Source organism: Juglans regia, chromosome 7, assembly GCF_001411555.2.
Source record: "Juglans regia cultivar Chandler chromosome 7, Walnut 2.0, whole genome shotgun sequence".
NCBI classification, from domain to species: domain Eukaryota; kingdom Viridiplantae; phylum Streptophyta; class Magnoliopsida; order Fagales; family Juglandaceae; genus Juglans; species Juglans regia.
The window spans coordinates 18,064,089-18,085,076 of NC_049907.1; the positions used below are offsets into that span (position 1 = coordinate 18,064,089).

The window sequence follows — 20,988 nt, forward strand, 5'->3', positions numbered from 1 at the left end:
GCTAATCATGATGATCATCTGCATGATGGAATAATAAATATCTCATATATATATATATATATATATATATATAGTTGCAGCAAAATCGATCAGATGAAGGGCTCCATGATCAGTTCCTTGTGACGTTTAACATTGCAAAGACTAAAGAATAGCAGACGTTAATGCCTTGACATCTCAACAACCATATATTTTTTTGTCTCACATAATAACAAAAAGATCAGATAGAAGTGCAGATTACTCCAACAATCATACAAGAAAAATCCCACTTTCTTGATTTGCAAGCCCACATCAAAGTTTTTTTTGAACATTTTAAACTCCACTTCTTTGCACTGATTGGAGGGTGATGAGGATTACTGCCATTGCCATCAAAGATCAATTACGTACCTGACTCATCTTGATTAGACCCACCACCTATATATTCAAAACTCTCAAAATTAATGCACCCCAAAATCCAGAATTTTTATTTCATGTCTACGAATGGGACTGATCATGATGTGCGTGCCCTTCTTGATCCAGACCCTTAATTGTGGCCTGTGGGGATGCCAATTGGGCTAGACATGCATCCCACCAGCCACGGCCACCGCCATCACCTTTAATTTCCTCCACTTTCTTATTAATTAGTTTTAATAATGAAAAAAGTAAAAGAATTATATCTGGAAATCTCACACAATTGATATACAAATCTGATACATTAATCAAATGAAAAGATACTGATTTTTTTATATATATAATAATAATAATAATGACTTACACAGTGAATGGTGAAGAAAAATGGATGTGAACAGTAACTTTGCGCATTATAAAAGTATAGTAATAGATTTTTTAAGCACGTGAAATTGAGTACTGGAAGATGAAGATTATGACATGTCCAGTGAAAAATTAATATTAATTCACCAACTCTTTAAATCGCAATCAGACCAACAAATATTGCAACAGCTTGATCATGATGTGAAGTTGCAACCAACCCATGCAGCAGTAGCTTCCTTCAAAGGGAATCCCCCCCCCAGACTTATCAACCAGTCTTTCACATACAAAACGCATACATGCACTTATATATATATATATATATTAATACAACATGTATAACAATAAACTCATGTCAAATACTAAGATTTCAAGGTGCTGCATCCACCCGCTTCCCCCTTCTCTTTCTGCACTTTGCATTGTAATAATGAATGATGTTGCAACTTGTTCATGTGCTTTGCGAAAGGCCAGCTAGAAGGCGATCCATTGGGCAGTAGGAATCCGCACCTTATTATATAATTCTGCAGAAGATTCATGTAGTATTTCGGGTTCATGTTTTCAGGTATGGCTTATGATCTTGTACTTTTTTCTGTTATTTTTCAGTAAGCAGCTTCTATATATATGGGCTATATAGGAACGAATCAGCTGAAAATGAGGAGATTAATTCAACTGGGTTGATTGATCATCCAGAGGAAAAAATATTACTAAAAGAATACATAACGAGAAAAACAAGATTGACTATTTACCGACTGCATATATATGTGAATTTTCACATCATGTCTACCCGCGGCTGAATGACACGGCCGGCCGCCGGCGGTTAACGGCCAACAACTAGCACGTTTGCTTCACACACACACACACACATATATATATATGGCTAATACGTACGTACCTAGCTAGCTTGTTATGAATTACCATCCTACAATAATGAAAAACATGTGATTCCAGTAGGATATTGATCTAATTGTGTGGGCTTTTGTCTTTTAGATTCAAGTGGCATGAAACCATATATATATATATATATATATATGATTGCTTTCGGTATAGATTAATGTTCAGTGGAATTTAATTTACTCCTTAGAAAATCATACACATAAAATGGTGTTGCAAACTTGCATTCATGTTAATTCACTGCTGAGCCGGCCAATCGGTATATCATGATCTTGAATCAAATAGATATATATGTTTGATTGATTGATCAAATATCAGATGGGAAAATAATATTACCTTATTAAATAGTCTTACAAAATACAACAGTTGGTCTCTCTAAATAATTCCCATCATATAAAAAACTCTTACAAAGGCCAAAAATGATTTTATATATATATATATATATATATATATATAACTAATATAAGAAAAAATCATCTCCTTTCAGGGCCTATATATCTGTGATCCATGATTCGAAGACCTAGTTTCAAGTTGCCCCATTTCAGCCCATAATTATGAATATTTCAACCCATTAAAGCCCAATAAATACGAGTCACAGCATTTTAAAGTCAAAGTCTAAAGGGAGGGAGTATGTTAGACCTATAGTATATATATTATGAGTATTATTGCTACACATGGTGTGTATACTTTTACTTAAAATATTATACGTATAAAGTAACATTAATCCTATTTTATCAATATTTTTTAATCTAAAGCTGTTCAAATTACGAGTTTTAAAATTCTCACCATTTTCAATATATAGCTCATGATACATTAGCACGTAGAGTTATATAAGTAAAATTATAAGTATAAATAACATTTTTTATATATTATATTTCTAAGTATATAACTATTCATAATAATAATAAAAAAATGTAGCCATGGATCTAATTAATTTGCATACCAATTAAAGATAAATATATATATAGTCTCTGAAGGCCAAACCACCAACTATTAATTAATTCTCTATCTTTTTTTTTTTTTAAATAAAAAAACCTCACAAAAATTTCATTCATCAAAACTCAAGCATTATATTGTCTATCAGCAACAATAAAAGAATAAATACAATCCGGAAACTCTTCCATTCACACTATTTCATCTTCAACATACTTTAAAGCTAACTTTCCTAAATGGTGAGCAGCTTGATTATTTTCTCTGGACATATATTGTACTCTCCATGAAGATCTGTCCATAAGAATGCTTTTAACATCGAATCCCTAACCAGAATACCTACACGGCTACACCCAAGAGTTTATCCTCACAATTGGATTGGTGAAGCTATCATTTGCTTTAGGAGACTCTGATTGTGCCTGTTGAAATTCCTCCATCTCCCTCAAACCACTACTATAAACAGTCTTGGGGTCAACAAACTTTCCTTCAAAAATAAATTGATTTCGCCTAAGCCTAATCCTCCTCATCACACATGCAGCCTGTTCAAGTTTTTTTAGACATAAACCTGTAGTTAACAACTCCCACAAACTTCAAAAATCTCACTTCTAAACCACACTAAACTGATCTGCCCATACATCAAAGGCAGCCATACAACTCCATGCCACATGACAAGTAGTCTCTTCAACACGTTTGAGATGGGACACAAAGCTGAATCAACAACCCCACGCCTTGCCAAATTCTTCCTTGTAGGTAGCCCTTCATGAATAGCTTCCCAGAGAAAAGTATTCACAGTTAAGGGGACTTCCATCTTCCATATATGCTGAAAACCCCCTAATTTAATCCTATCTTTACCTGAATGCTCCCAACTAAACTGCCTCTTCTAGTCTGTTGAACAGCAAGAAAATAAGCACTTTTGAAACTAAATTTACCATCGCATCCCCCAAATCAACTTATCCTCTTTTCCCAGCTTACAGCTCAAAGGAAGAGTACTACAAATAACACTTGCCTCTTCCTCACTCATAATCTGGTAAACTAAAATCTCTTTTCCATACCTTTTCTTCAGCATCAATCAGTGCACACATGACTAAGTCATCTTGCCTCAACAATTTAACAGGCTAGGAGATTGCACTCTATCTAATTAAGGTTTACCACATCTCCTCTCGAACTTTACGGTACAATATTACAAATTCCTACAGCTGTTGGGACGTTTAGACTCATTTTTATAAATCTGAATTCCTTGCCGTTTACGGTAGGATTGAGAGCAGCACGTACGTACGTTATCTAGTTTTTTTGTGTACGTATACGTAGTTTTTGTGTGTATAAATTCCTCATGCATGTGCAAGGGACGTGCCATCTGCCTTTAGGGTGATCAGGAAATTTCTTTTTGGAATGTCTTTTTTCAATCGATCTCTACTATATATGTAAATAATTAGGATGCATGCCAGGTTGCCAACTTTCTGGCCAGTGTGTCTGCATGGGATTGTTAGGTAAGATGCAAGAAATTATCCCCACCAAAAACATCACAACTGCAGCTACGTACTATTGTCTCTTGTGGCATATTTATATGTTTGCTACATAATCATTGTCTAACAAAATGCTTGTCTCCTTTTCTTTTATCATGTTCTAATTGTTATTTTGGTGGTGTGTTTTCATGGTTTTGTTCTTTATACAGTTTGAGGGTATCCATCCATGGCCCCATTAGATCTTAATGCTAGCTTTAATCTCCCATGTGCGAAAGCATACCTTTTTTTTTATAGAGAAATTAAATATATATATCCCAAAATCATGGGACCCATATGATTATTAATTGTTATAAGCTATTCTATTCTCAAGTCAATCTGTAGAGTATACCATCTACATTATTTAAATAATAATATTTAATTTATAAAATTTAAATTTTAAAATTTATCTTCTAAATCAAATATAGTAGATCATGTAAGGCATTTACTATGTGTACCGATCTAGACATTGACCTAATAATAGATTTTTTTTTTTTTAAGTTATAACTGTTTGAATATTACTGCAACTATAGCAAAGTTTCCTACCATATATTTTAAAGAATATCACGTGACCTTGTTTATTTTTACAATTCATCTTATCTCATCTAATGATCATTATAATTTTTTTAAATTTTTATACAAAATAAAATAAATAATTTAATTTTTTTAAATCTTAAAATAAAAATAATATTAAAAATATATATTTTAATAATATTATATTCAAATTTTAATTTTAATTTTAACTCATTCCATTTCATTTTATCTACAAAAACAAATGATACTGGCTAATTGTTATAACTATCTATTATTACTTGTATAGTTCTCAAATTATGGAGTTTTCCAAAAAGCCTAGCCTAGCCTTTTGTCCTCACTTCTAGTCAGCTAACTACAAGAAAAATAGATTTTTGTGACTATTTAATTACTGTAAAAATGTTATTTGTGATCAAAATAGACTCATTTTAATTGTAAATAGTCATTTCGTTAGAATTAAATGGTCACAAATAAATAGTTTTCTTGTAGTGGCTGCTAATGGGGTGGAGGGGAGCCTCCCATGCACATCCTAGTTGACTTCCTTCACTAACAAGTTCTATATATATATATATATATATATATATATATATATATATAAATATGTATATATATAGCTTTTTAGTCATCATGTGTGGTTATTCTTTTTTAGGTTTTCCTATTATGTAGAGGAATAAAATGTTTAGATATGAAATATATCCATCTAGTCCACACGCGTGCTCCGCTCCACCGTCTCCGGCCCCATGCCAAGCTCAATCCATCCTCGCGCTAAATTTGCCAATGCTTGAGCTGCATGCATGTATATACGTACGTACCATGCACCATGGGCGGCATGCGTGGGCGGTTCACAATTTGTTCTTTTTTGGTAACTTTTCTACTCCTGATCATCATGATCATCACTCCCTTGCCCGATCGAGTAGCTGACCTTAGTTAATTGATACTCCATCCAGCTTGGGATAGGATCGAATAACTCATGTTCCCAGCTCAATGATCAATTGCCATGCAAGCAATTAGCTGCATACCAGCTCTTATAAGATCATGATCCCTTTTTTGGCCAAAATTAAGTGATCATCTCGTGATCAAGAAAGTATGAGAACATGAGAATCACTTTGTAGATCATATTTTCCCTCCCATTTTTATTTTTTCAATTTTTTGGCTGCCAAAGTACATTGTGTTTCTTCTATGTATCTTTTGGGGACTCATCCCCTCTTTTTATACCTAACTACAAGAAATATCCCATCATGTAATTTAAATATCCCATCACTACAAGAAATATAGACTTTTGTGATCATTTAATTGCGGTAAAAAGATTATTTGTGACCAAAACAAACTCATTTTAACTGTAAATAGTCATTTCGTTAAAATTAACTGACCACAAATAAACAGTTTTCTTGTAGTGCATATATATATATATATTTGAACATGATACATCACATTCAAGAGGAGGAGGTCCACCAGTCAACACTACTTTTAGAGTCTATGAGAGTTTGTACGTTCTTAGTATTAACGTGACTTTGAGACAACCATTAATTTGGCCGGTTGTGACAACTACTTATAATTAGAGTCCAAAATCCTTTTGTTAGAGAGAGCAATGATTAAGAGCTAGGCAGATCGCTGGCTTAAGAAAACAACTTTGGATTATGCTGTCTATATATTCCAAAATAAAGCTCTACCTAAATTAAAGTTGGTCGTTCTGATCATCTCTAGCTTCAATCATTCTCAACTCTATTAATATTTAATTTGTCTATATAAGTGATCTATATATATACATTAGGTGCATGGACCCATCTCATTATTATTGGTGGCTCCCATCCGACCATCTGATTATGATTATGATGATCAGAACAATCTTCATGACAATATAATTAGAAAAACATTATTATAAGGTGCTTTTAGGACACCCTTTGCTTGGCAACAGAAAGCTAGGTTGAAAATGACCCAACCAACTGTTGAAAATGAGCCCACGAGTTCCACCAAACACTAGGGTAAAATGAAGTATTTTTCCTTTATTTTGTTCTAAAATAAATCATTCATTAAGAAAAATAACTATTACCATATGATTAATGTTTAATATTAATTGCACGTCCTCTGTGGTCCTATTATTATATATGTGACAGGAAACGTCATTTGTTAATCAAGATGTCATGTCGTCCTCAATTACACTGATGATAGATGTGAAGTATATATGTGAATCAGCTTTTTATATTTTAAGTGGTTGATATAAAAAGTTATTAAAATGCATCGTATCAATCGATATAATTGAGAATTATTTGTGTGGTTGAAGAATATTCTCTAAAATCTTCTGTAATTTGTATGATTCGATCGAATACTTAGATTGAATAAATAGTACTACCCGAATACATGCATGCATGATGAGAATGGTTAATATTATAAAAAAATATATATATGTTTACAAATTGAAGTGACTGTATTATGATATCATGTCAAATGTATTTTTGTTGCAACAAAAAGAACTCTATAATCAAACCATATAAGAAGATCACATTAGTTTCTAAGCTTTTATTTGTAAGCTTTTGATTAATCTCGGGTGCACCTTTCAAAAGCGGTAATGTAATGTGTAGTTGAAGTTTGAATGCTCATTGCTTTGCGAGGTAAGCCCTTCCCAAAAGCAAAAACATTAGTTAATCTGAAATAAACGGATAAATTTAAACAAATAATAGATGAGACTAGTTCAAGTTGGACTGTCTAATTTTAAGTTAAATTTAACATCAAAATATTCAAATTTTAAATTATTAAATTCATAGTAACTCAAAATAATCTCTTTACAAATGAGACATAATATTTTTTAACTTAACACATCTTTACACACGAGATCGTAATTTTTTTTTAACTTTTTATAAATATATCTAAATTTATCTTAATATTTAAATACATTTAAACTCATCTTATACTCTACAAAATTCACTCTATCATCTCAATTTATTACTATTTATAAAAATTTTAATCAATCTCAATTCAATTTATAGCAACATACAAATACCAATTTACCACTCCCACTCGGTGGACATTATAAATAATATAAAATTGATAGGTTCACTGTCTCGTTCTGTATTTGAGGCAATGAATCAGCACAGCGTGAAGCACTCGCAAACCCTCTCCACTAGCATCTCTCTCTCTGTCTTTGAAACTCTCGAGAGTTTCATTCTCTGTTGCTTTGCCTTTACTTACAGTTGTAGGCCCTTGTTGATTTTACTCGCCACGATGAAGCAAGGGACGCCACAGCCACCGCCACCGCCACCGCCACGGACGCCAGCAAGAAAAAATGAGTGCAAGCCTACTGCCATGTCCATGTCTACAACACCATCTCGCCTCAGAACTTCCCCTAAACCCAATAAGGACTCTCCTAAGTCGAAACCAGAGGAAAAAGCTATCCGTACATCTTCTGCAAGAGCAGCAGTAAAGCCAGCATCAACCTCTGCAAGGAGGAATTCTGTGTTGAATATATCCAAATCCGGAGAGGAAGTCGTTGTGGGTCGGACCGGAAACGACCGCCAGGTTGTAGAGCAGTTTGCTCGGCCGCGGCCGCGGCCGCGGGGGTCCTCTGATCCCAACTCACGTAGAAGAAACAAAAACGAGGATGACCCAGATGGTGGGAAGAGGAAGGAGTTGCTGCAGAGCGAGACTTCGATGCAGAATTTGCAGTCTGAGGTGTTGGCCTTGAAGGCAGAGTTGGATAGGGCGCAGAGTTTGAACGCGGAGTTGCAGTCGCAGAATGAGAAGCTCATACATGATCTTGCAGCTGCGGAAGCAAAGATAGCAGCTCTTAGCTATCGTGACCGCCAGGTGAGGGTTACTGATAGCATCTCGCAGATTATATGCGAAATTTATAGTTTTACGGCTCTAGAGGACAGGATATGTCCTATAAGTGAAGTTTTTACCTATCAATTAGAATACGAAACAAAAAGTCAATCCGGTGCCCGTTTCACACACACACACACACAAAATAAAGTTTTGAAGTTCGAGTCTTGCTATCAATTAATCTAACAACTTTCAATTTTTATTTTGGATTAGAAGGAGGAGTACCAGAGCCCTAAATTTAAAGACATTCAGAAACTCATTGCCAGCAAGTTGGAACACTCAACTGTAAAAAAGGAGCCAATCAATGAGGCAAGTACTATTCAAACAGCACCACCACTACCAACAGCACCACCACTACCAAAACGTCCAGTTCCCAAGTTCACAGGTGCAGAAAGAAAGTCTCCAGTCTGTTCATCCTTGCCCCCACCTCCACCACCACCACCACCTCGGCCCTCAGCTAGAGTGTCTACTACCACTCAAAGGGCTCCAACACTTGTAGAATTTTATCACTTATTATCAAGGCATGAGGGGAGGAAGAGGGATTCTCCAGGATCTGGAAATCATCCTAAATCTGCAGCTACTAATGTACATAGTAGCATAGTTGGAGAAATTCAAAATCGTTCAGCTCATTTGTTAGCTGTAAGCATTTGAATTTCATGACTTATAAACTGATGATTTATTTCTGCTGATACTGCCTCGGTTTGAACCATGAACAACTGATTGTTTTTCCCAGATAAAGTCCGACATTGAAACTAAAGGCGGGTTCATCAACAGCCTTATCCAGAAGGTGCTCGATGCAGCTTATACAAATATAGAAGACGTCCTGAAGTTCATTGACTGGCTTGACAATGAACTATCTTCTTTGGTAATTTCTAATTTTTTTACAAGTAATTAGGATTTTGCTTAATCAAAGAAGAACCATTGATATTTAGTCTTCAATTAGTTATAATGCCCGACAACTCCATCTCTAAATTCTGAAGCTATCTTAGATGCCATTGCTACAATAGGTATGGAAATGATAGCTAGTCATTTTCTAAATAACTTGATGAAGAAAACATTTGTCCAAAGTCCAATCATCAGGTTGGTAGTCTCACCCTATTTTAGGCACTTTTAGATGTTGATCTATCATTCTCTTGAAATTAATAATTTTACACTTTAGGTTTGGTTCGTGCCTTGGGAGTACTTGATTAAAGAATTTTAGATCTAGACTAGTTTTGTTGCATTTTTTGTTGTTAGTCTTGATTGAAGGCATCCTTGAAGCAATTACATTTTTAGTTACAATACTTAAATATTTGCATCTCATGTATTCTGGCTTTTTTGCTTTGTTATCGTCATATATTGTTGTCCATTGGCACATGCATAATGTATCTGATCATCATTTTAACCTTTAGTTTTGTGGTCCCTGTGGACATATTTCTATATGATTATAATTATATCATAGGTGCGAGGACAATGTTTAACATCTTTCTGTGATGATCATTTGTTTTCAATTTGATCATCTAAGTGGAATTGACGGTGCTAGATCCAAGTGATATTTTATGTGGAGGCATGTAGTGATGTTGATTTGGCTAGTTTTAGTGGTTCATCCAATTTTAGAAGCAAACGAAATGTAAGCTAATATTCTCCTCCTTAAAACTTGAAATGCTTATCAGAGCCAGTAGGATGGGCATGTGCTGATTGTAGACTGTAAGGACTGCTTCTGTATGCTATCCATCTTTTTTATTCATTTATGATGGATATGGTGCATTTAGGCTAAACCTATTTTGCCGATCTAGTTGTGCAAGTCACACCAGATGGGATATGCTATTGTAGGATATAATTAGTGGGATATCTTCCTTTATTTTAATGACATGGTAAAAAAAAAAAAAAACTTTATTGGAGGTAGATAAATTTTTTTGTTTTTATTTTCAATTGAATAATGCTAAAATAGTTCTCTTTATATATTAAATAATTGGCATGGTTTATAGGAGATATTATGGCAGTGCTCTGGGATTGTGAGAAAATTCTACATTGGTAGTGCCGTTGACTCTTACTGTCTTTCTTCTCAGTTTCTCTATATTTGTCTCTCATCCTGCTTCTACAGGCTGATGAGCCGGCTGTGTTAAAACATTTTAACTGGCCTGAGAGGAAAGCTGATGCCATGCGAGAGGCTGCAATTGAATATCGTGACCTTAAACTGTTCGAAAATGATATTTCTTCTTATGAAGATGACTCTAACATTCCATGTGGAGCTGCCTTAAAGAAGATGGCCAGCTTATTAGACAAGTAGGAAATATGTTAAATACATCCTTATTATTTGGAAGGTACCTTTTTATGATTTATCTTGTCACTGTGTTGATTTTTCCAATCTCTTCTGATTTTGGAAGGTCTGAGCAGAGAATAGAAAGGTTGATCAAGCTGCGAAATTCAGTTATGCGTTCTTATGAGAACTATAGAATTCCAACTGATTGGATGCTTGATTCAGGAATTGTGAGTAAGGTATGCTCTTTGGCACACATCCTTTTGTTGTTAGGTGTACTCTTTTGTATTTAATTGTTTGCAACTACAAAAAAGTGGGAAATTTGGAAGCTATTATTACTATCTCTACGCTTACCTATTATCCAAGAAAATTGAAAAAAAAAATCTCTACGCATTCGGCACTTAATACGACAGCAATGCCCATCTTGGATTCTAATTATGGCTTGTTGAATTTTTATTTGAAAATTTGCACAGATAAAGCAGGCTTCTATGAATTTGGCTAAGATATACATGAAAAGAGTGACATTAGAGCTTGAGTCCATTCGGAATTCAGATAGGGAAAGTAATCAAGAATCTCTTCTGCTCCAGGGTGTGCATTTTGCATATAGAGCTCATCAGGTAATCCTCAAGTTCATCAATTTCTATGATCTCCATGATTTGAAATATAAAATGGCAACATCTCAGCACGAAAAGGGAAACATTGTAATCCCATGAGAGAGGAAATGAGGTCTGTCTAATTGGACAGTGTTTCTTAATTGTGGATTTTCTTGTGGACTTGGGAGAGATGGTCTATATCTCAAAGAATGGTGAGCAGACCTTACTATATTGCAGTCGGTTGGCTGTCTATAAAGTCAAATTTTAGTTTCCTTTGCAGAAGAAATCTTTTGCATGGTGAAAACTGCCGGGTTGGGATATCTGCCTTCATTTTTTTTCTTTATTTTTGTTATTTTTCACTTATTTTAAGACATGAATATAACTCTAAAATCTTCTCTTAAAAAGTAGGAATTGAAAATTGGGTAAGAAACCAAACAACAATAATAAAACAAACCATGAAGTGACGCTGTATTCCGTTATGATTGTTTTTGTTTTAGATGAAAGTGGGAAGGTTTATTATATTGGCATACCAAGTTTTATACACCACCATTTGCATGTCATCCCCCAAATGATTATGATGCAAAAAGCTGGGGCATTCATAATACACTTGCTTAGTTTCAGTTATGTGCTCACTCCCTTTGCATGTCATCTCACAAGAGTATGATACACAGCTGAGACATTGTAAATGCACTTGCTTAGGTTTTCTCAAGTCTCCACCCTTTTTAGCCATAGGCACAACTGTTTGCTTCCCAGACATGTCAGACCTCAACATGTCAATCCCTTGCAAGCAAGTTCCTTCTCTAGGGCATGAACACTATGGTTAGTTTCATGGAGGATCTCCACATTGATGTGAAAACAGTTGGGTCTTTGTATTGCAAGCATACGTATATTCTTTTCCAACATCTCCATTCAGCTTGAAATGTTGATTAACTTTACTATTGTTTGGGTACATAAATTATGCTTTTGTAATCTTGGCTAGTGATGTGGAAGTGCTTTCCTCATTCAGTTCTGTTGCATGCATGTCTGCAGTTTGCTGGAGGTCTTGATTCAGAAACATTGTGCGCTTTTGAAGAGATAAGGCAGCAAGTACCAGGACATTTTAGAGGGTCTCGAGAATTGTTAGCCGGTGTGCCTTCATCGTAACAAGCCGTGGGAATACTGCCAAGTGCCGTTCTCAGGAGAAATAGCATTTTTTCCCTTCGCCTTCATCGTAACAACTAGTAGCGAATGAAATGTTCACAGGAATTTTGTGCAATACTCTAGTGGATGAGGTTAGTCCAAATTGGAGATAACACGGGCTCTTCATCTTTGAAAAAAGTTCCATTTTACTGACTGATGTAATTCTAAATTGCTGTAAAAGATGTCCGGCTGATTTTAGGAGGGGGGGTATACATACACATTTACTAGCCCTTGTATGACTGCTTACTGTAATTAGATGTGCCCACAAGTATGTTCTTAGCTAAAGGCTGTCTCCTAACCCAACAAGAATTTCAGGGAGAATTAGGCCATAGATGTTATAAACAATTTTTTACTGCATTATACCATCTAGGGCCTAGATGTTATAAAGGCCCTAGATGGTATAAACAAGTTACCATAAATTACAGTTATTGCCATTGAGAAGTGAGAGTCAGAGAGAGCCTGAGAGCTCCACCCTAAACCTTCACCCAAGGGCGAGCTCGGCTCCTCCCTCTCCTCCTCAATCTCTACATAGTACTTTTCCAGTTAGTTTTTTCAGTTTGTCTCTGGTTTTTTTTTTTTTTTTACTTCTTTCCACTAGATCGGAAATGTTTGATCCATCGCATTCCAACTCGAGGACTACCACACGCACGCCTTCCACTATGTTTGCTAGTCGTTGATCTTCAAAACATTGGAGTTGCCAAACCATAGTCGCGTGACTGCATTCGCCACCTAAGTTGTGCGACATTTTGAAGCGTCAGCGTGTTTTCTAGCCTCTGACTACCACACGTGCAGCACAGTTGAGTTCCCCACTGCCGAATCCTTCGAGTCTTGGTCTCTTTGCCCTATCTCTGTTAATGAGTGTAGCACAGATGCCGACTCTGCCGAACATTCCTCTAAGACGCTGTCAACGACCTGGATAGTCCGGGTCTAGCTATACGTAGGGGTGTTCAACCGGATCCGAATTAAGATATCCGGCCATAATCGGATTTGAATCCGGATGCTAAGATCCAGGCAGTTATCCGCCCGGGCGAATAACCGGATAATAACCGAATATCCGGATTTAATCCGGATCCGGGTTATAATTAGATAAATTTGGTTTTTATTTTTTATTTTTTTAAGAAAAGATTTTAAAAATTAAAAAAATATGTTTATAGCACTTGTTTTTTTAATTCTGATATGCTTAAATTGTTCAGATTTTTTTTTAAAATAATTTAAACACTTTTTAAAAGATTTTTATAAAAAAATAAATTAACAAACAAAATAAATAAAAATGTAAAATAAATAATATTGTTGTTACATCACAATGCAAAACATAAATTTACAAAAAATAAAATAAATAATAATACATTGATTTCTTTCACCTTGATCTGGACTGAGTCTCCATAAGTTGCCAACAACATCAATTGCAACAAATAAATGAAAACTATAATGATTAGAAACAATAAGTCTTACTTGCTTAGCTATGGCTCTCCTCTCACAGTCTTGAAAGGGAAGGAACTGAAAAGAATTGTTAGATCTAGATCTCATACTCATTTAGCTTCTCATTTCTTTTATATATACTGCACAGAGAAGGTAATCTCATTCCAAACAACTAGTTTAACTTTAATTATTTCAGCAACTATTACACCATTCGCTTTGAGGTGATGACATTCTATAGAGTTACTAACCTTGAACATATTATGGCGAAACCATTTGCCAAGATTCACCATTCTCATCTTTTGATATGTATATGCAAAACTTAGTTGATCACGAGGAGTGAACCGATCAACTTCATTGAACCAAAGGCATGAGAACAAATTTGACATGGGAGTGTGCTCTCTAATAATAAAAGAGCCTTCAGGTACATCTATATATACCACATCACAAGCAAATTATGCTGTAAATTGTAGATAGAAATGTGTATAGCTGCAAGTTTTGAAATTAAAGAATAAAAGCATACCACTCTTCTCTGACTTCCAACAACCCATTTGGAATAGTCATCCTGGAAATTAAAAGTATGTTAAGCATTAACAAGAATACAACATAAGAAAGATAGGAGACAAGAACGAAAAGGAAAAATAGTACAACTTGCCTTTTTTCATTTCATATAAACCAAACAAACAAAAGGAAATAAATGGAACCTTAAGAAGAGGGTTAAGTTGAAGTTGGAGTCACATACAATGAGCCAGAAATTTTCAAAGTAGCATCATAAAAAACATTTAGAAACTTAATAAAAATACGAGTCATTTGTCAATCTTCAAATGGAGGCGCCAAAAGCTGTGACTCATTCACTCCCATTAGTACAAAAGCTATTTCGTATTTTTCAGTAATATTAAGCATTAGGTATGTTAAGTTCCATCTAGTAGGAACAACTAGACACACCATTTTTCCACACACAATATTCAACTCATTTGCACATACTTTAAACATATTTAGCTTATTTGACCTAATGAAGCATTAATTCACATGCATGCATTCAATGCATGCGTCTATAAAATAGGATCAATCTTTTGTCATGCATTGGTAAAAGGGAAAGAATAGAAAATGCCAGGGAATTAATCTTTTGTCAAGACCATGCATGCATGCATATAGTTGTTTGAATCAATGTTATATAGCATTCATAATGAGCTTCAGCTAACATTGGATTTTTCAACTCTATCTAACAAAATAAGATCAAATATAAAGATCCTAATGTTATGAATGTTTGGTAAGGAGATATATTAGAGAGGATAAGTCATGACAATAAATTGTGCAATAAAATAATCTATATAAACTAAAATGCTAGTGAAAATATCATTTTCATTTTATGCTTTTCCCAGGCATACTTGTGACTTAATCTAAGCTGGAATTATGCCACTAAGCTGGAAATATGCATATAATACGAAATGAATTAAGAAAATACGTGACAATTAATTAATACATAATTATAATGACCCAATTGAAGTAGTTTCCTTTTATCACATCCATAAATATTCAATATATGGCACCAAACATATATTGTTGTGGAGCAGGAATTGCTGCCGATACAGGGACTATAATAGGTATTTGTTGGGTCTGAATTTAATGTGATGATGTCACATAAAACAATGATTAAAACTAAATCCCATGTCAAAAACAAAGCAAAGGAAAAATAAAATAAACCAAACAAACAGAGTATTACATAAAAAAGTGATTAAAACTAAATCCCATAATCTCATGTGAAAAACAGAGTAAAGGAAAAATAATATAAACCAAACAAATCTGAGTTTTTTCTGAGAAAAATCTAAGAAAAAAACCTAAGTACAATGAAAGGTACCTTAAGAGCTTAGAGAGAGAGAGCATTCGATGGTAGCCTCCGCGTGTCTCACCCAGATGCATAAAGCACTTCGAAATTTCTGTTTCCGTGTTTCGGTGAGGTTGAAAGACTTGAGAGATAATAGAGCCTTGAGAGAGAAGGTCATAAGGGATTTGAGAATTTGAAAGACTTGAGAGAAAAGGCTAGAAGGGATTGGAGAAGACGAGAGAGCTGCAAACCCTAAGCGAGAGAGAAGGCGGATTCGAGATCGGTGCTGAATGCATATTCGAGAAGACTAGAAAGAAACCCTAAGCGATTCGAGAAAGCAAACAAAAAAATCTCAACTGAAGACGAGAAAGGGGCGGGTTTTTTCATTTTAAAGGACCCGATTACAAATAACCGGGTCACATAATCGGATCCGTAACAGGATCCAAAATCTTTTTAATCGCCCGGGTGTAAACCAGGTTATTCGCCTGAATGCACCTGGATTTTCGGGTTTCGAACTGGATCCGAAAAAAAAACCGGTTCAGTTGAACACCCTTAGCTATATAGTTATGTTTCGGCTTCTCCTAATTGAAAAATGAAAAACAATAGTTATAGTCATGAGTATACAAGCACGACGCTCATTTTGAAAAAGTGAATAAATACACGATCCCTCTTTTTTTCTGTAGACATTACTCTTTTTCAAAGTGACTACACAATATTTACGTACTCAACAATTGTACGTAACATTACTCTTGAAAAAATAGGAAAAATGATGTGAAGATCTTCTTTTTGGAACTATCGGTTATAGTGCCTCTTTCACCATTTGGCAAATCCACCTATTGGATTTTGTAACCACTATTATAGGCATAGCAGCCCTCTCAAACCAGCATTAGGAAAAGAGGACTACTACATCTACAAAGAAATTATACAAAATCAATCCCATAATCTGACGTGACTTTATTTGATCTGTTAAATCTACTTTATAATAAAAGTAACTTTATAATCTGACAAACCACATCAAAGACACGTCAGTTTATGAGATTATTTTTATGTAATCTCTTTGTGGCTAGAGTATTTCCTTTAAGAAAAAGGGCTTGGACCCAATTTATTGTCCCATTGGCCGTTTAATGCACTTTAATTGCGATAAATGGGTTTTTTTCAAGGTCTCCCGCTCTCAACTCTTATATTCTCTCTTTTAATTTCGATGCGAGTTTGTTGAAATCAAAAAGATACTGTTGCATTGAATTAATGGGGGCTAGGGAGCCATAGCTATTACTAGCACGTGCATAATTACCCTTATATAAGGGAAGCTTTTAGCTAAAATAACCATTGCTTTAAAGAAAAGTGTTAAATCTATAAAGAGAATGTATAAAATAAAATTTATAAGTTGACATGATTTAATGTGATACATTAAATATATTTAACAATAAAAAAAAATTACGTGCCATATCAAATTACAGTATTTTAGAAATTTTATTTTATAAGATTTCTTTTTTTGTAAATCATGTATTTCTCTCCAAAGAATGTCTGGTGGGAGTGTACTCCAGTCTCCACTTCATATTTACTTTATATTTTCAGTTTAAACTTAAAGCTTATGAAATAATTAGTAAAATAACATGATATCCAAGTATAAGAAAAACAATACAAAAATGAAGTTACTACTATTACACAACTATACAATAAAAATATTATTTTTTATAAAAAAAATGAATTTTACTTTTTGCTTAATATTTTTATATTTAAAAAATATTATTTTATTATAGAGTTGTGAAATAATTATAGTACTATCACTTCTTAAAAAAAGGAGTAATGTTAGAATTCATTCTCAATTATGTCAATTTCAATCGAAAAGTTCTAAGCAATGTCATATATTTACCATTTGAACAGACAACTTCTCAAAATTTGATATATCAGTAAATGTAATTAGGATTACAAGAAAAAATCTTTAAAATCTAGGATGAAGAATATTTTTAAAAATAAAATTATATCGACAGGTTTGTAAGCTTATAACGACAAAAAAATCTATTTTTCATTTATTTTTCATTATATTTTCATCATTTCATGATGTAATATTAGATGATAGGTTTTCTAATCATCTAATGCCACATTATAAATGATAAGAGAACGATAAGAATTGAAATAATAAATAATATTACTACAAGACGACTGATTCATCAAATTAAAGTATAATCTTTTATAATTGAGAAAAAAATATGCAACCAACCTCATTAAATCGGAGATCCTACGCCTAGATGTGAACAAATTGTTCGCAGATTTGAACGGTGGATACCAACTAACAATGAAATACAGTTGAAACCATGGAAGGGTCGCTTCCCTCGTTAAAGGATTGACTTGCCTTCAAGAAATATTTCAATAAAGTCTTATATCACACAGTCTCATCTAATCAATATATAATTTATTTATTTTTCTCTTTTATTTAAATACACATATTTAAACATTAGAATAAGAGGATAAAAATAATAAAGACAAATTATACTTATCATCTTTATACTACATATTACATAATTTTTTTTTTTTTTTATTAAATGTGTGGTATATGGATAAATCGATGATGAGTAGAAAAATTTCTTTAGTTTAATAAAAATAAAATAAGAAAAATAAAAAATATGTGTGGTGTAAAAATAATGAATATAAGAGTTTATAATAAATCACATATTAATTAAATGAATTTATATGATAAATGCTAATGGTGAATGTATGTAATAAGGTTTTCATTTAAAATATAAATAATGACTCATTATTTTGAGCATATTTTCATCTTAAAAATAATAATTATAATTGTAAATATGTAAACGATATATAATTATTTTAAAATAAATAAATATAAAATTTATATAAAAAATAATTACAATTCACGTTTACACTTCGCAATATTATCCTTCGGTCTTTAGGCCACTCACCTCTTCAAAACTTTCAAGTGCCTACATGGCACCACGCGTGGCACACTGGCACCACCTGGATCACATATGAACCGTCGGGTTTGAATACAGAAGTATCCAACGTGAAAGTTGGCTGCGTTCGTAATCCGTACGAGGAAAGGGCGTGGCGAACATAAAATTGTCACAGGCCTCCAAGTGCCAAAACACGTCATTATCCGTCCAATAGAAAACACCCACGTTTGCAACATACTTCGCACGTTCCCCCACTCGTATAAACAGACACCGTTCAAAGTCTCTCTCTCTCTCTCTGCGATTACACCGCCAGAGCGATGGAGGCCTCCGGCTTTTCTTTCCGGCGGATTCCGTGCTTATCCGGCGCTAAGGCCGATACCCGCTCTTCCAAGCCGTCTATCTCCTGCGTCTCTGTCGGTTCCAGGAAGCTTCGGGTTCTGGGTTTTCAACAGTCTAGAGCTCGCGTCAGACCCAGAAAGGCCTATGGGGCCATGAATATGATCATGAATTCTGGGTTCTGCGATAACGGGCATAAGCGGTACTATTACGTGAGCCCCATGTGTTCTGGGAAGAAGGAGAAGGAGAAGGAGAAGAGTGTGAATTCGTGTTCTTCGCTCACCGCCAAGAAGAAGTTGAAATTGTTCAAGGGGCTGGCCGAGGACCTGGCCAAGTTTTCTGATATGGGCTTTGGTTTGGATGCTTACGACGGTTTGGCTGCTGATGTTCAACAGAAAGCCATAGCGGTATGTATTTTTTATAACATATTAATTTTTTTTTAATTTTTTATTTGGGTGTTTAGATTCGAACTGTTTCTTGGGTATTTCTTCTGTTTAATCTTATGCGATCATATTTTTGGTAGTTCTACATTTAATTCGCTCGAAGTACGACGAGATATTTTGAAGCCCATGAACTACTTTCTTTTTTTGCCTTTCTGATTGATCTGGAATTTGCATCAGTTTTATGTCAATCCCTTTCAGTGATGAGGCACTTAAGTTTATCAGGCTCGATTAATTATAACAAATTAACTATGATTCTCGTCCTCCATTACAGCTTTGATCATACAAATTGAATGGCCGCGATTATAATTTGGATGTAATGATGATTGAAGTTGGTTGTGGATCTGTATTGGTTGCCCCGCTTTAGATTGTTTAAACTGGTTACATCTTAAAAGAAAAGAAATTGGGCCTTTTTTTTTTTTTTTATATATATATATTGAAGTTAAATAGCATGGTTCTTGGAACTATTTTGATTCTTTTTTGGAGGAAGAAGCTTTTTTCCCCTGCGTTTTTCGATGGTGTTGTGTATGTTTTGGTGGAACTGAAGAATCACACAAACAATGTCCAGATGATCTGGCTTTTCATGCACAGTGCTGAGAGGAAATCTATAGTTTGTGTTGCTGATAATTGTACCTAACCGGCTTCATAATTTAGATGTCCATTTTATGTTATTCAGGATGCAGTAGAGGTATTGATGAGTCAGCTGCAACATCTGAGAGCGGCGGAGGAATTGAAGAAAAGGAGGAAACAAGAGAATGCCAAGCTTAAAGACAGACAAATGAATATTATGCTTGATTGTGAATCATCATCATCTTCATCCGAATCAAGCGACAGTGAATGTGAGGATGTAATTGACATGAGCTTCCTGAGAAGTGAACCTCTTACACAAGCAACACTACCAGTATTAGATGAAGTGCAATTAGTTTCTCAAGAAAATGTAACAACGTTGACCCTTCCTAGCAGGCTGACCCAAGAAGGGAGCGCAGTTCTGTCAGATGGTTTGGGGGATCTCAAATCAGAGAATGAAGTAGAACGCTGCACTGGAATTGGTACCAGTTCTAGCAGTAATAGCTTTGGCCATAATGACAGGTGTAGCTCAGTGACTGGATCATCTGCAAAGAGGATTGAGGTTTGCATGGGTGGTAAATGTAAGAAATCAGGAGCTGCTACATTGTTGGAAGAATTTGGAAAGGTGACCGGTGTTGAAGGTGCTGTTGTTGGTTGTAAATGCTTGGGCAAGTGTAGAGATGGCCCTAATGTGAGGATTTTGAACAGTGTTGATGGCAGTGAAGCTGAGGGGGCAGATGTTTCTGTTAGGAGTCCATTGAATCCCTTGTGTATTGGAGTTGGATTGGACGATGTGGGTGTGATTGTGGCTAAGTTCTTTGGGGATGAACCGAAAGACTCTGGTCTGGCAGCGGCATCTTTACAGAACTTTTTATAAGTGATGTGTGTATTTAGTCAGTTTGCATGCGATAGCAAGTTTGCATTGTGACTTGAACTCATAGAGATCTTTGTATACTAGTTTAAATCTAAATACGCAGATTGCAGTTGTGATGAAGTTTATTTGGCAATAAAGTTTCTCCAATATTTTCTTTTGCATTATTCTCTCATAAATGTTGCCTTGTGGAATTCTGTTA

The 20,988-nt window shown here is 34.7% G+C and overlaps 2 protein-coding genes across 4 annotated transcripts; both read left to right on the plus strand.

The window, feature by feature from the left end:
* The first annotated feature begins 1,104 nt into the window (after positions 1–1,104).
* Positions 1,105–12,652, plus strand: LOC109005659 (protein CHUP1, chloroplastic). 3 transcript variants are annotated; one of them, XM_018984677.2, is made up of 8 exons: positions 1,105–1,306; positions 7,784–8,396; positions 8,625–9,050; positions 9,145–9,276; positions 10,495–10,676; positions 10,778–10,889; positions 11,124–11,267; positions 12,273–12,652. In XM_018984677.2, exons 2-8 carry the CDS (start codon positions 7,815–7,817, stop codon positions 12,384–12,386), a joined length of 1,692 nt encoding a protein of 563 aa, XP_018840222.2. In that variant the 5' UTR covers positions 1,105–1,306; positions 7,784–7,814; the 3' UTR covers positions 12,387–12,652. The 3 variants fall into 3 exon arrangements, with proteins under 3 accessions (XP_018840222.2, XP_018840220.2, XP_018840221.2); XM_018984675.2 differs by lacking the exon at positions 1,105–1,306 and having other exon boundaries at positions 7,652–8,396; XM_018984676.2 differs by lacking the exon at positions 1,105–1,306 and having other exon boundaries at positions 7,652–8,396; positions 8,628–9,050.
* Positions 12,653–18,818: 6,166 nt separating this feature from the next.
* LOC109005661 (diacylglycerol O-acyltransferase 3) lies at positions 18,819–20,950 on the plus strand. Its single transcript, XM_018984678.2, has 2 exons — positions 18,819–19,315; positions 20,025–20,950. The coding sequence occupies exons 1-2, from the start codon at positions 18,890–18,892 to the stop codon at positions 20,790–20,792; spliced, it is 1,194 nt and encodes a 397-aa protein (XP_018840223.2). The 5' UTR covers positions 18,819–18,889; the 3' UTR covers positions 20,793–20,950.
* Positions 20,951–20,988: the final 38 nt, after the last annotated feature.

Excerpts from the sequence above, each read along its gene's own strand:
- LOC109005661 (XM_018984678.2), top strand. The coding sequence starts at position 18,890 with ATGGAGGCCTCCGGCTTTTCTTTCCGGCGGATTCCGTGCTTATCCGGC. Across the intron at positions 19,316-20,024 it reads TTCAACAGAAAGCCATAGCG|GATGCAGTAGAGGTATTGAT; the intron begins GTATGTATTTTT and ends TATGTTATTCAG.
- LOC109005659 (XM_018984675.2), top strand. The coding sequence starts at position 7,674 with ATGAATCAGCACAGCGTGAAGCACTCGCAAACCCTCTCCACTAGCATC. Across the intron at positions 10,677-10,777 it reads ATGGCCAGCTTATTAGACAA|GTCTGAGCAGAGAATAGAAA; the intron begins GTAGGAAATATG and ends TGATTTTGGAAG. Across the intron at positions 11,268-12,272 it reads TTGCATATAGAGCTCATCAG|TTTGCTGGAGGTCTTGATTC; the intron begins GTAATCCTCAAG and ends GCATGTCTGCAG.